This window comes from Delphinus delphis, chromosome 2 (assembly GCF_949987515.2).
Source record: "Delphinus delphis chromosome 2, mDelDel1.2, whole genome shotgun sequence".
In the NCBI taxonomy this organism is placed as follows: domain Eukaryota; kingdom Metazoa; phylum Chordata; class Mammalia; order Artiodactyla; family Delphinidae; genus Delphinus; species Delphinus delphis.
The window spans coordinates 129,573,485-129,587,661 of record NC_082684.1 but is presented as its reverse complement, the minus strand read 5'-3'; the positions used below and the strand labels follow the sequence as shown (position 1 = coordinate 129,587,661).

The 14,177-nt window shown below is 52.7% G+C and overlaps 1 protein-coding gene across 1 annotated transcript in view; it reads left to right on the top strand.

Annotated features, from left to right (window-relative positions):
- CCDC33 (coiled-coil domain containing 33) overlaps window positions 1-14,177 on the top strand; it is a 119,209-nt gene that overhangs the window by 40,677 nt on the left and 64,355 nt on the right. The window contains 6 exon segments of the mRNA XM_060002802.1: window positions 174-255; window positions 257-308; window positions 4,337-4,446; window positions 6,049-6,189; window positions 9,157-9,254; window positions 9,979-10,099. Of these exon segments, the coding sequence (XP_059858785.1) occupies window positions 174-255; window positions 257-308; window positions 4,337-4,446; window positions 6,049-6,189; window positions 9,157-9,254; window positions 9,979-10,099 (604 nt within the window).

Below are 14,177 nucleotides of genomic sequence, written 5' to 3'. Positions count from 1 at the left end.
GAGAGAGGCCTGGCGTTCCCTGGGCCTGGGATGACATGAGTGTCTCTGCCTGACAGGGAGCAATTCATGCCCCGTCCACTCTTTGCTCAGAATTATGGACAGTGAAGTGTGAGGCGGGGGAGCAACAGGCAGGGCACCCTCCCTCTGACTCAGCCTGCCCCACCCCTCCCCAGGAAAACCACATGTGAGGCAGCGAAGAACCAGAGTTCCAAGGCAGTCACATCTGTGCCCTCGGAGCCCAGCAAAGCCCCCATCTTGGGGGGACACGGTCAAAGGGGAGATCCAAGCTGAGGATGCGGGGCGTGAAGGTGAGGCGGTGAGGGGGCAGGCGGGGCTTAGGAGGGGTGCAGGGCAGAACCAGCCTCCCTCTCAACGCAGCTGGAAGCCACCTGAATGTCTCCTTGGGCTCAGTTAAAAGCACTTTAAAGGAAAAAAATCATAATGCTGTCACGCCTCATCTCCCCAGCCTGCTCGAAAAATGAGTTGTTCCACATAAATGAATTTTCCAGACAATGAAAGCTTATCTATTTTACGACCCTTGTTATTATTTTCATGGTTGTTATTACCACCGTCTCCCACTGAAATGGCACATTACAGCTTCCTGGCACATCCCCATGCGTTGCTCGTTGGATCTCCCCTCCCAAGAGGAGCAATGCTGCTCCCATTGCTTAGATGAGAACACTGAGGTTCAGGGAACTTATCTCACAGGCTCAACTCAAGTAATCAGTAAGTGGGGGGAACCTAGGATCAGCATTCCATGCTCTCAGTATAGCTCCTGAGCTCTAGCTGCTTCCCTAGAATGGCTTCATATCCTGTCTAGTCCTCCCCGGGAACTGCCCACTGTCAGACAGTAGTGCGTCTGTGCTTCCAAAGTCGGGGGCTGCTGTCATAGAAACTGTCTAATAGTTCTCACTCCGCCACCCCCAGAAGGCTTTCCAGTCCCTGTGTTTTGGCAAATGCTGACACTGCAGGCAATTTAAGGTACCAGTGTACACACATAAGTGTGCACACTTGTGTTTTCCACACTGGGGGCCCACCTGATTTCCACTCTCAGGTGAGAACTCAAGCCAGGCACACAGGAATATTGGCTGGCTGATGACAGGACAGCTGTGGGAATATTGGCTGGCTGATGACAACCGGCATCAGGCACTGTCAGCACAGACTCGCAGGTGCCCGTGATGTCTCTGGTCATATCTAGTCAGAAGAGCCCCAGGCTCCCGTCTTGCCAGTGACACACCTCAGATGACATGCTTTACCTCTGCCCTTGAAAATCTTGCCAGGGACTTAGAGCTCCCTGTCTACCTCACAAAGAGCAGAAAGCCAGCTGTTAAAGACGGTGGAAAAGGAGAGAGAAAAGGGGTGAAGAGGAGCGCCAGGAAAAGGGGAAGAAGCTAGTTCTAGGTCAAGCCCCAGAATTTTCTTCTGCCTGTAAAGGGATAGATGGAGCTGTTGAGAAAATGTGGAAAAGGAGGAGAAATTGACCTAGGATCTCATGCAAATGCTCGTGTGTGCCTGTGTGTGAATGCCTGCATGCTGGTTCATGTGCGTGCGTGAACATTGTGTGAGTGTGTGAGTATGTGCTTGTGACTATGCCTGCAGGCATGCATGTCTGTATGTCTTGTATGTGTGTGCGTGCATTCACATGTCTGGCTGCAACAGTGTGTTACGTGTGCACCTAGATTTACCTGGGAGCTGATATGTACCTGTTGGTACCTAAGTGTCTGTAGTTTGTGTGTGTGTATACATCTATGTGGCTGACAGGAAGTTAGGGGTTGTGATGAGTGGACCAGGGCTGTGATCCTGTCCTGGGCTCTACACATCTGGGGTGATTACGGGAAAGGGCGTGATGAGTCAGTGGCCTTGGGGCCCATCTGTGTAGCAGAGAGGGAAGCAGGACTCACTGCAGGGAGGACAGGAGGGTGGGGAGGCCTCATGGGCAAGCAGAGAATATTGGCAGCAGGCTCTTTGCAGACTGAAGTAGCTGGATGCTTGTTAGAACCTGGTTGGAACCGGTTGCTGTGGTGATATCTGCGGTGGAGGGTGGGGGAGATGGGGTCCAGACCAAGAGGTGGCGGAAAGGCAGGAGGTAGCTCGAGGATGTGTTAATGAAAAGCAAAGGGGAGTTGCAGACGCTGTGTCAGGGCTAGAGCAGACTGGCAGCAGAAATGGCTTGTTGGCCACACAAAGGGAGCTGTAGGAGGCCAGAGGGGCACAATGCCCAGAGGAGAAACTGATGAAGCGTGTTTGTAGCACGGAGACAGGAACAGGGAGGAATGGCTGTCCATTCCCTCCAATTACAGCTCATCTGTGTGGCTGCCCACACAGAGCTGCAGAGACTGGGGGCAGGGGGAAAAATGCAGGGCACTCACCCCTTGTTCGGCCTCAGCAAATTCCAACTGTATTTGGGGACTCAGGGCCCGTGGGTAGTGGCCATGAGAGGCTGCAGCCTCCACAGCTACTGTTGTGTCTTTGGCTAGGAGCACGGGAATCCCCCAGCTGAGTTTTTTCAATCTGCTCAGGGCTGGGTAAGCGTATGGAGCACTACAGATGGTTAATGAGCAGGAAAATGGTGACAGCTACGAGGAGCATTTGCTTAGAATTTCATAGGCTGGAAAACATATTCCCCTCCCTACAGCAATTATTAGGAGAGGGACAGAGTTTTCCTTCTTTAAAGTATTAACCTTTTGCAGAGCAGGAACATGAAGCTCAGAGAGGTTAAATGACTGGCTACAGGTCACAAAGCAAGTTGGTGTGTTAGTACTAGAAACCAGGTCTGCTGACTTCACACCTCTTGCCTTACTCTGTTTTTTGTTTTTTTTTTTAATATATCGCTTACTTTGCTCATGTTTCTATTTTATTTTATTTTATTATTTTTTGGCCACCCGGCGTATGTGATCTTATTTCCCCGACCAGGGATCAAACCTGCGCCCTCTGCAGCGGAAGTGCAGAGTCTTAACCACTGGACCACCAGGGAAGTCCCTTACTCTAGTTTCTTCAAGACAGCCTCAAGTCCTTTTGGTGACCATTTTCCCCTCTTTCCTCTGAACATGAATCCCACATGGTCTGCCCTTGAGGGACTTTGGCAAGTGTCTTTCCCTCTCTGTGCATCCCGGGTAGCTGTGGGGAGGAAGAAGAAAGGAAGAGTAATCAGCAAAGCTGTCAACTTCCTCCTCCACCCCCTCATCCAAATGACCCACCCAGCTCCAAGTGACCCAGTAGCACTGTGCTCCCAGGGAGGCTGCAGAGAGGCAGCTGTCCCTGGTGCTGAAACGTCCTTGTCTCAAGAAGAGAGGCAGAGGGCAAGGAGCTACCCAAGAGTCTCCTTCGGGTACGCCCATCCACCCCGCTCCTCTGTTTCCCATTCTTCTTAGATCTCTCTTTTATCTCGCTCCCTCCTCCATCCACCTCTTCATTCCCTCCTTCCCCATCTCCTGTTCTTCCTTAAATCATAGACTTCCAGAGTGGGAAGATGATTCCAAGGTCACTAAATCCAGCCTCTCACATCAGCCATTTACTAGCTGTGTGATGTTGATCAAGTTGTATAACCTCTCTGAGCTCCAGTGTCCACATTTAGAAAACAGAAATGGCGATTCCTACTTGAGGGACTGCGGAAATTTGTTGGAATAATGGCTCAGGTGTGCCCGTCCCCATGCCTGGCAATCAGTAGGTGCTCACTAAGTAAGACCACCATGATTATTTCCAGGTCATTTGTATTTTTCTCAGACTTCCTCCTGAAGTTCATGCATTTGATGACAAAATGTGGTCTCTTTGGAAGGAGTTTCCTAAATGGTGCATCATTCTTAGTGTTTAGACCAGTTTTCATTTACTTGGAGTAGACTTTTATTGATATTTGCATTGAAAGATTCCTTGAACAGATCACTTTTCCTTACTGAGCCTCAGTTTCCCCCTCTATAGCATATGGGAGATAAGCCCTCCCCTTCTTGCCTGAGGAGTTAGCGAGAGTGTCTGTGACCAGAGAAAGGGGGCCTTGTTCCTGGGAAGGGGTCCTATTCCTGCTTATGTGTGTCTGCACATGTGTCTGTTGCTAAGGGGACTGGGGTCAGTTCTGTGTGTGTTCATCTCTGGGCTGGGAGTTTCTGGAACAGGAGAGAATTGCATCTTTCAGTCCTAAGAGCACCTAGCAAGGAACCTTGCCCCGTGCAGGGGCTTAAACAGTGCTTGTGAAGTTGTGTGCATCTGTGTGTTCCACATATGTGCATGCATGTTGGTTCTTCAGTGTGGGCCCTGCTCCCTTGTTCACCTCTCAACTGTCTCACCTGGGACAGGGGTCAGCTAAGCCTTGCCATGACCCTGTGTTCATCTTTTCTCTCTCCAGATGTGATCCTCAAGGTGGTGGACAATAAAAAGAAAGAGGAGCTGTTGCCCTAGCAAATCCCCATCAAGTACTTGTGTGTCTTCCACCCCTACCACTTTGAGCTGGTGAAAGTGAGTCAGAGCCCTGGGCTCTGAGCCCATCTAGGCCTGGGACAAGTAGGGGGAGAGCGGGTGGGAACCACCTTGATGCCCCTAGCTATTCCTAGAGCAACCCTGGGCATCCCATGCCCACCCAGATGTATGACAATTCTTGGCCCATGTGGGGCTCAGGAAAAATAGCTCCTGGAAGAGAGGCAGGAATGATTTCCATAAGAATTTGGAATTCTTCAAGTTCATCTCCATAAAACAGTCCAATAAGCATAGAACATCTACCACATTAAATGAATACACCAATTAAAGCTGTATTCTCACTTTGTACATGTTTAAAGGGTGGAAATGTACCTAAAAATCAAAGAAATACAGTGTTTACAAAGCACCTACTAAGTTCCAGGTTCTGGGCTAGACACCACACACACCAACTCTAAACCTCAACGTGAATCACATTTTGCATACATAGAACTGGGACCCAGAGAGCAGAATCCTCTCATCCTGGGTTACAAAGCAAGTGAATAACAGAGTCAAGTGTGAGCCTAGGTCACATTGTCTCCCAAGCCAGTTCTTTCTGTGCTGTCTCCTCACACTGCGTTGACAGGAAGAAGGCCCAGGAGAGTTGGGGTGTGTGGGAAATAAAGTGTTCCCTGGAATGCACCCCTCTAGTGGGCAATAGGGCATGAGCCTGGAGTGGGGAGCCTCAGGGCCCCTTTGTCCATGGCCTAAACCTCCCAGGCCAGCCCCCCTGCCCAACCCCTCTCCCCAGTGCTGATTGATAGAAGGGAGAATTCACTCTTTCATTGCTCAAGTACTTTATTAAGCGCCTACTGTATACTAGGCACTGGCAAGAGATGGGCAGAAGCATCACTTTTCCCTCTCTCCATGTGCATTCCAGACCACTCTGGTTGTTTAGAGTAAAGGACAATGTGAAGTTAGCCTGGGTTCCTAAGTCAGGTCTGCCGCTTGCTAACTGTATATCCCCAAACCCCAGGCCTCAATTCCTCATCAGCAAAATTGAGATAATATCCCTCTTAGCATGGCCATTTGGAGGGTCAAGTGCAATGATGGGCATAAAGCACCTAGCAAGGGACCTGGCACATAGTAAGTGCTCAGTTCAGATTAGTTCCCCTCCTCCCTCCCTCCCCCAGGCCCTGGCACTGACTTTCTTTCCAAGCAACTCTTCAACCATGGCCCCAGGGGGTCTTTACCTTCTCTAGACTCTAAGAAGAACCCCAAGCCCAGGGCCTCAGGATGAGGAAGCAAAGACCCAGAGTTGAGTGACTCACCTGGGACTCAGCACTTCAGCTGTAATTCTGGGAGCATCACCCAGACTTCTTGGTTCTCTGTCCACTTACAACCCAGACCTTGTTATCACATCTTTACAAAGAGAGCAGGCAGGCAGTGGTCCTTGTGAGGGCGATGAGATATTCAAATAGAAAAGGGAAGATTTATTATATTGATCTCCTTGGAAGGGCTCGCGGGGACCATGAACTTTAATTATCAGCTCGGAGCCCCAGTGGAGCAATGCCAAGTGATTGTCTATAGAGGGCTGGATTTATGGCAAGGGTCTGCCCCTTAGTCATTCTCCTCCTTGTGTGTCTTCTTCCCCCACCTTGTCCCCAGCCCACTGAGTCTGGGAAAGCCAATGAAGCCACCGCCAAGACCCAACTTTATGCAACAGTCGTTCGGAAGGGCAGCTTCATCCCCCACTACATGGGCCACAACCACACAGCTCTGGAGGTGCTGGGACTGGGACCCTCAGGGGTGGGATGGGGTGGGAAGCGGCCAAGCTTTGAGCAGGCCCCAGGCTCTGCCCTTGGCCACCTCTGGCTGGTCTGATGGTGTGGGACAGGGGGGTCTGGGGAAGAAATCAAGACAGAAAAAAGCAACTGGGTTCTTCAAAAATAGCCTAAGTAGTTAGTAGAGAACCTGCCCTGCGATGACAGGGACGATGGGGATAAAGATGATGATGATGTTGCCTAATCTTTTCCAGCACTTTCCAGGCATATGACCCTGCCCTAACCTTGCCTTCCCTTGCTGTGCTCCTTCACACCCTGCAGGGAGTGCCATAGGGAGGACAGGAGGCTCCTAAAGTCTATGTCTCCCTGACTCTCATGTGGGGAAGTAAAGCACCCCTACCTTGGCCCACATTTTCTGGTGTTTTCTCTCTTATTCACTCCCTTCTGGAGTAGTGACTCCTGACCTAGGATCTACACCCCCTAAGTGAAAATTTTAGGGGCCTCCCCACTCTTCCTTTAGTCCTGTTTCTGTTTGGCTGGTCTTCCAATTAGGTCTTCATTCATTCATTCAACCACTATTTTGGGAGCCTCTTCCATTAACCAAGCCGGGGTTGGGCCCAGCTTAAGCCCAGCTTCCATACATGCTCTCCACCCACCATTACCTTCTATCCCTAGATCTTTCAGTAGCCCCAGGAGGACTGGAGATGCTCCAGGAAGATGTGGTCCTGGGACCTAGGCCTTCTCCTTTTCCCTCAGCCTTCACACTGCCCAGGATGAGAGATTCAAATCCAGTCATGACCTGAGTATGATCAGGGTGGGAGCCAAGGGGGCTTAAGCTCTGGCCTTCCCCTGCCCCAGCAGGGCTGATCTGATCTGCCCCATATCACTGTAAGCCCGGCAGGGCACTAGCCCCATTTCACAGCTGGGTACACTGAGACCCAAGGAGAGTCTGGTATGGGAGCCCAAAGCTCCTGACCCACATCTCTGCTTCCCCTCAGTCATCCTTGGATGCCAGCATTTGTCAGACCACACCTCTGAGATGCAGGCTGAACCTTGGCCTGCAGGACGCCTCCCTGTGGATCTGCCTCAGCCCCACACCAGCCCTCTGACTTGTCCCACAGAGTCTGGGCCCCTCTGCCCTCCAGCACCCTGCCCACTCCCCTGCCCCAGCACAGATGTCCTCCTTGTCTGCTCCTGACGGCAGACCAGGGAGCACAGTGGAAGAAGAAATTGCGTGGGCAGCTGTCTCATTCACACCTGACCATTCATCACAGAACAGTTGTAAATTAGCACCCTGCACACACACCACAGACCCACCTCTCAGCCCTTACACCTGTTGGAGTCCCTGTGAGCAATAGACAGTCTAACAGGTTCCAGTGAAATCCCTCAGGCCCAGACCTCATCCCCATCCGAAGTCTGAAATGCCACCATCAGAGATTCAGTCCTTTGAATTTGGTAAAGGGATTCAGTCTCCAGGGGCCCCAGTGAGACCTGAAAAGTCCTCATCACTATTTCAAGCCCTTATCAGCCCACACCTGTGTGGAGTGAGCTGACGATCAGCTGAGATGGGTCCTGGCAGAGGGGCTTAGGAGAGGGTGCTAGGGGAGTAGGGGGAGGAGAAAAAGGAAAAGATCAGAACAAGCCCCTACTCCCAGCCTCTCTCCTCCCATTGAGGACAGAGCTAGAAGGACCAGGGAAGGTATGGTCCAACCTGGCAGGGGCCTCTTCCCATCCTGAGGTGTTCCTGAGACGTGGCCCCTTAGCCAAGTCCAGAGTCCCTTCCTCTTCCTGCTTTTCTTCCCATCAGCACCGTGTAATCAGTATCACCACCCATCCTCCAAGACCAGCTCAACCCCAGCGCCTCCTTGAGGCCACTGCCTGTCTCCTGTTCCTCGCCCTCCCAGGACCCTTGTTCTCTCTCTCTCTCACACTCATAAGCACAGTCAACCTCTCTCGCGCCTGTTCTCCCCTTTTCTCCTTCATTAATGTCACTCATTTATCCCACAAGCACATATTGAGCTTCTACTCTCTGTCAGATACTTTTGCTAAAAGCTGGGAATACAGCAGTGCATAAGATAGATACGGTCCCTGCCCCTGCAAAGCCAGGTTTCTCGTCAAATGGACAGAAAATAAACAAGAAAGAAATTAGAATAACACAAGTGATGCTGATGCTATCAAGAGGCAATCTAGGGGCTGAGAGAGTGGGGGTGGGCTTCTTTAGTAAGCGTGGTCACGGAAGGCCTCTCCGAGGTGGTGATATTTAAGCTCTAAAAGAGGAGGAGCAAGCCACTGAGTTGGTGGGGGTGGAGGTGGGGAGTCTAGGCAGAGGCATCAGCACAAGCAAAGGCCCTGAAGCAGAAACAAGTGGGGCATGCTGGAGGGGTGAGGCAAAAGAGGTTGGGGGGCTGCAGGAGATGTGGGCTGAGTGGCAGACAGGCCAACCCGTACAGGCCTTGGCTATCATGGTTAGAATTATGGAATCCATTCTAAGGGCAGTGGGGTTGGGGCAGGGGGATAAGATGATCCAATTCATTTTCAAGAAGGCAGCTTTCGGCACCGGGTACCAGATTGCCTGGGAAAGGGAATGGGTTGGGCGCAGGAGTGGAAGCAGAGGCCAACGAGGGGTCAGACGAGTAAAAGGAGCCCCAGCTGGGGGGTGGGGTTTGGGGTGAGGGCTGAAGGGGGAGTGGGAGCCCATTAGCGGACAGAGGCGAGGGCCAGGAGCCAGCTCAGGAGCCTCTGGGATGACAGTGGAGGCACGTGGGGACAGAACCGGCGTCTCCTCCCGCTGCCTTCCCCATGTCTGGCCCAGGGCCTAAAGGAGGGCAGCCTTGAACCTCTGTCCAAGAACCGAGGCAGGAGCAGGCGGGAGCATGAGCAGAGACGTGGATGCAGGGATGGTCTCATTGTTGGGGAGAAAGATGGTGGGCTGGCCATGTCCCCGAGAGGGCCCAAGGCCACCCAGGGCTCACCTGCCTCCTCTCTTCCCCAGGTCGTTCTCCTGGGGGTCAACAGCCCCGGCCTCATGGTAGTCATTGCCCTGGGGGTTCCCAGCTACAAGGAGTTTCGGGGAGTGGGGCCCAGGCGGGGGTGGGCAGGGAGGGAGGGGTGGGGGATAGAGGAGGGGGGAGGCTAGAAACCTGCCTTCCCCACAAGGCCCGACAAACCTCCCCACTGGGGCTGAGGTCCCAGGAAGCTGCCACAGCCCTGGAAAGGGGCAGCTCAGACCCTTCACAAGAGCAGGCTTGGAGTGGGGGGAGCCAGCACGTAGAGGAGAAGCGTCCTCAGCCCCTCCAAACGTGCCCCCCATCTATACCCACCACATCCACAGTTCCCCTCCCACTCTAGTTCAGGGCCAGGCACCATCAAGTGGCCGTCCCCAGAGGAGGCAGCCTAAGGGTCCTCTCAATTTCATGACCTTTAGCCCTGCCTAGGAGTCCCCTTCCTCACCCTCCCGGAGGTCTCCCTGGCACCAACCCTGGCTCCTCCCCAGGTCTCTTTTGGGTTTGGTGGATTCACAGTCCACAGGAGGGGCCTCAGTCAAGGCCACAGAGAGTCATGGGGCAAGGAACCTGGGAGCTACAGCCCATCTCGTGACCAAGGCTTTCTCAAGGCTTGGACCAGCGACCAGAAGAACCAGTGTCCACCACCTGTCGGGGTGTCCAGACCTGAACTACGTGGGCGACTTCACCTTTTCCTCTCTCACATCGATCCAGAGCACACGTGGGAGTCCTTGTCTGCCTGACTGGGCAGAACCAAGGGTGCTGGACACCCATAGCACCCCTGTGCTGACCCCTGTCTCTCGCCTTCCCAGAGTCAATCAGGTAAACTGGGACCCGGCATCCCTGGGGCTTCCCATCGCCCCACTCTCCTTCCCTATCCCATCCGTGATGAACTTTGATGTTCCTCGGGTCAGCCAGGATGGGTGCCCTCAGGTATGGCTCTTTCCCTCATTTGCCCTCTCTCTGGCTTATACCGCTAGTAACTCACCGACTTGTGCATTCGTTCACTCACTCACTCAGTCAGCTGTTCACTTAACGATTAAGTAAGAGTTTACTGAATCCCAACCCAGGGCCATGCCTGTCTGTGCTGTGGAGAAGCTGCCCTCAGGGAGCCCTTGGTTTGATGAAGACAGGAGTCATACATGTGAAAAGGTTAAATATCAACACAAGATAATGTATAATTAATAACAAACCAGGAGGGACTCAGAGCTATAAAAATCAGAGGAGAGAAGACACATACTGTATGATTCCACTTACATTCAGTACCTAGAACAGGCAAATTCATAGAGACAGAAAGTAGAATTGTGGTTGCCAGAGACTGGGGGAGGAGAGAATGGGGAGTTATTATTATTTAATGGGTACATAGTTTCTGTCTGGGATGATAAAAAAGTCCTGGAAATAGATGGTGGTGATGGTTATGCAATATTGTGAATGTACTTAATACCACTGAACGATACACTTAAAAATGGTTAAAATGATTTATGTTATGCCTATTTACCACAATAAAAAAAATTTTTTTAAACCAGAGGTGAGAGGGATGTGAAGTCTGAACAGGTGTCCAGACATAGGACTCCTGAGTTTTTAATAGGGGAATGTTGGTGCAGAGTGATTGAGAACAAGAGCACAGGTGTGGAGATGGGGATGCACGGACATGATACACACCAGGGTTGGAGAGGAGGGTGGTGGGTTTGAGTATGTTGGGGAGGGGTGTGCAGATTGTGGCTGGGTCCAGGGCCATGGCCTCATCAATCTCTTCCCATAGTCTACACTTCAGTGGGACCTTGCCCCACACGACGGTCCCAACATTCCTAGGGGCCTTGAAGAAGAGAGCTTGGGAAGTCCTTCCTGTTGTCTGCCAACCAGAGTTCATGTCTGGCGTGGCAAATACAGAATGAGGTACCCCTTCGGAGCCCCAGCCTTCATTTAAAGGCAAAGACATTTGAAGAAGGCTTAGACACGAACAAGAGTGATGGTGATGAGGAGGGGTGGGACAAAGGGGGACTCGGGGGACAGAGGCTTCAAACCCAAACCAATCCTCAACCTGATTTCCCCAGAGTCATCTCACACGTGGCCCTGCATTTGCCCAGAAAATTATGAACCAATCAGCAGGCAGTCCCGAGGGTCAGGCAGCGCTGGCTGCTTTAATGAGTGAGCCCCCTCCCTACCCCGGGGCCTCTCTGGCTGCCTTTGCTGCCTAACTAGTCTGGGTGAGGGAGGTGTCCCCAGTGCCTCTTGCATGTGTGGGACTCGAGGCCAGGGGTCCAGCAATGGCAGGATGCTTGCTGAAAGTCACCTGGCACCATGGCAGTTGGGCCAGGTTGAGAACTCACTGGCAGCCGGCAGAGGTGCCCAGGTGCCAGCAGTGAGAGGACAGGGGCAGGCTTCTGTGGCACAGGTGGGGAGATGGGGGGAGTGGGCAGAGCCCTACCTGGAAGGGGCACCAGTCAGCAGCTCACACAGACCCCTGCCCTGTCCGCTCTCCAAGCATCAGTCCCCTCATCTCAGCTGAGCCGGTGGCGGTTGGACTAGGTTATTTCTAGGACCTGTCTCTCTGACATCTTGGGATGCTGTGATGTCCCACCAGTTGCCCACCATGACAAAACACTCTGGGCAGGGATTTGAGGGCCTCGCAGACCTGGGTTTGACCCATCTTCTGTGACTTACTGGCTGTGTGACCTTTGGCAAGCTTCTTAATTTCTCCAGTTCCTGATTCCTACCTTATTAGGCTATTAGGAGAACTTACTGGGACAACCTGTGCAAAATGTCCAAGTCCAAGGTGGAAGCTAAACGGATTCAGACACTTTCAGAGCTGCCCCTCCCCTAGTGCCAATGCCCCTTCTGAGGCCAGCCTCACCATTGCTCTTGTTACATTGGGCTACAAGTAATATAAACCCCAACTCACATGGACTTAAACTCTAAGGATATTTACTGTGGCACGTTGGGAGGGGTCCCCATGAAGATGCTGCCAGAATTGGTTGATGCCTGGGCTCGGCAGCATCTGCAAGGACTCAGGACCTTTCCAACACCCCTGGATTGCCATCTTCAGCTGGCTAAGAGCTCAGGGGGCAAAATGTTCCTAGCATCCCCCCAGCAGACATGACCAAGACCAGAGGAAGAGAGAGCCTCCCCTTCCCACAAGTGTGTTTTTTTAAAAAATAAATGTATGTATTTATTTATTTTTGGCTGTGTTGGGTCTTTGTTGCTGCGTGCAGGCTTTCTCTAGTTGAGGTGAGCGGGAGCTACTCTTCACTGTGGTGCGCGGGCTTCTCATTACGGTGGCTTCTTGTTGCAGAGCATGAGCTCTAGGCGCACAGGCTTCAGTAGTTGTGGTTTGCAGGCTCTAGAGCACAGGCTTAGTAGTTGTGGCTCACGGGCTTAGTTGCTCCACGGCATGTGGGATCTTTGGGGACCAGGGCTTGAACCTGCGTCCCCTGCATCATCAGGCGGACTCTCAACCACTGCGCCACCAGGGAAGCCCTGACAGGAGCATTCTTAACCACTGCACCACCAGGGAAGTCCCACAGATGATTTTTATAAGGAGCTGGAAACCTCCCCTCCAGCTGCCCTTCAGCAGACTCCCTCCTCTCATCTTTTTTGCCAGAATTTGATCACATGCGCTTGTTGACCTGGCCCAGGCTGTGGGACCCAACATAGGGTGGGACTTGGGAGTCACTCCTGCCCTGCACCCTGTACTCTTGAGGGGGACCATTGCCCAACAGGTGGCTCCTGTTGGCCTGGCCTCCTACAGAGCTGATAGACCTCCTGGCTGATGAAACACAAGCAGTGGTGAAAAAAGCTGTCTGTGCCCACTCTCATCTCCTTGCTCAGCCCCCGCAGCAGTCTGTAGCCAAGCTCTCACGGGCTCCTGTCCATCCCATAGACCTTGCTGGCATCTTCTCTTGCCCGGACCATTGCAGCAGCCTCCACTAGGAGATTCCCATCCCATCCATCCGGTGACAAGTGGCCAAGGTGACCCCCTGCCCAGGACTAGGTCCTACCCCTGGACTCCTTGTCCCTACCATGGACAGGACAAAGCCCTCACTGTCAGCCAGATACACAAGGTCCTGTCCCCTCCAGCCTCCTGGCTCACTGCCCCAGTTCACCCAGGCGTTCCCTAGCTCCACTGGATGACTGGCTGTTCACACCTATGCTGTCCTCTGTCACCTCCCAGCCTTTGCCTCTGCCGTACTCTGAGCCTAGAATGCCCTTCCACCTTCTTACCTACTGCACCATCCCTAAGGTCCTCCCCTCCCCAGGTTGGAAGTCATAGCTTTCCCCTCAGACATTCAGCTTCCACATCCCACAACTTGCTTAGGCCTCTGCATGGATCATAGGGGTGTGTGTGTGTGTGTGTGTGTGTGTGTGTGTCCTATCCTCTTGCAAGACGATGAGCTCCAGAGAGGAGCAGGATCTGGCTCTAGCTCTCCCACATGCCCTGCTGAACCCCAGAGGCCACTAGCATGGGGAAGCTGCCAACCAGCATTTGCTGAGTTCAATTGAATTGAACTTGCACCTTCATAGCAAAACATCCACTGTCTCCTTCCACCCTCAAAACAGCCTTTCAAACCATGGAGCATAAGATGTTTTCTCACCGGACAATGACAAAACCAGGTCCCAGAGAGGCGAAAGGACTTGCTGAAGGTCACACAGCAAGGTTGAGGCAAACCTGGGCCCAGAGCCTAGGTGTCCTAGCCACCCAGCATCAGCTGTCCCAGCAGCTACTCTTCCCAGGATGGCCACCACTACATCTGGGCAGAGCAGGCAGCAGCAGGTGTGGGTGTGGGTGTAGGTGTGGGTGGGCCCTGGGGAAATGGGAGGAGGGACCATAGGCCCATGTAATAATGAAGGCTCTGTCCCCAGAGAAGGCAGGTCTGCCTCAGTGGCTGGGGGTTAATGGCTTTGCTGAAGATCACAGCTGAAGGTTAATCACATTCCTTATTGCACAGCCTGCCAGGGTCTTTCCCATAAGCAACTGTGGGGAGTGGCTTCCCCGCTCGCGGTGCTCCCACAC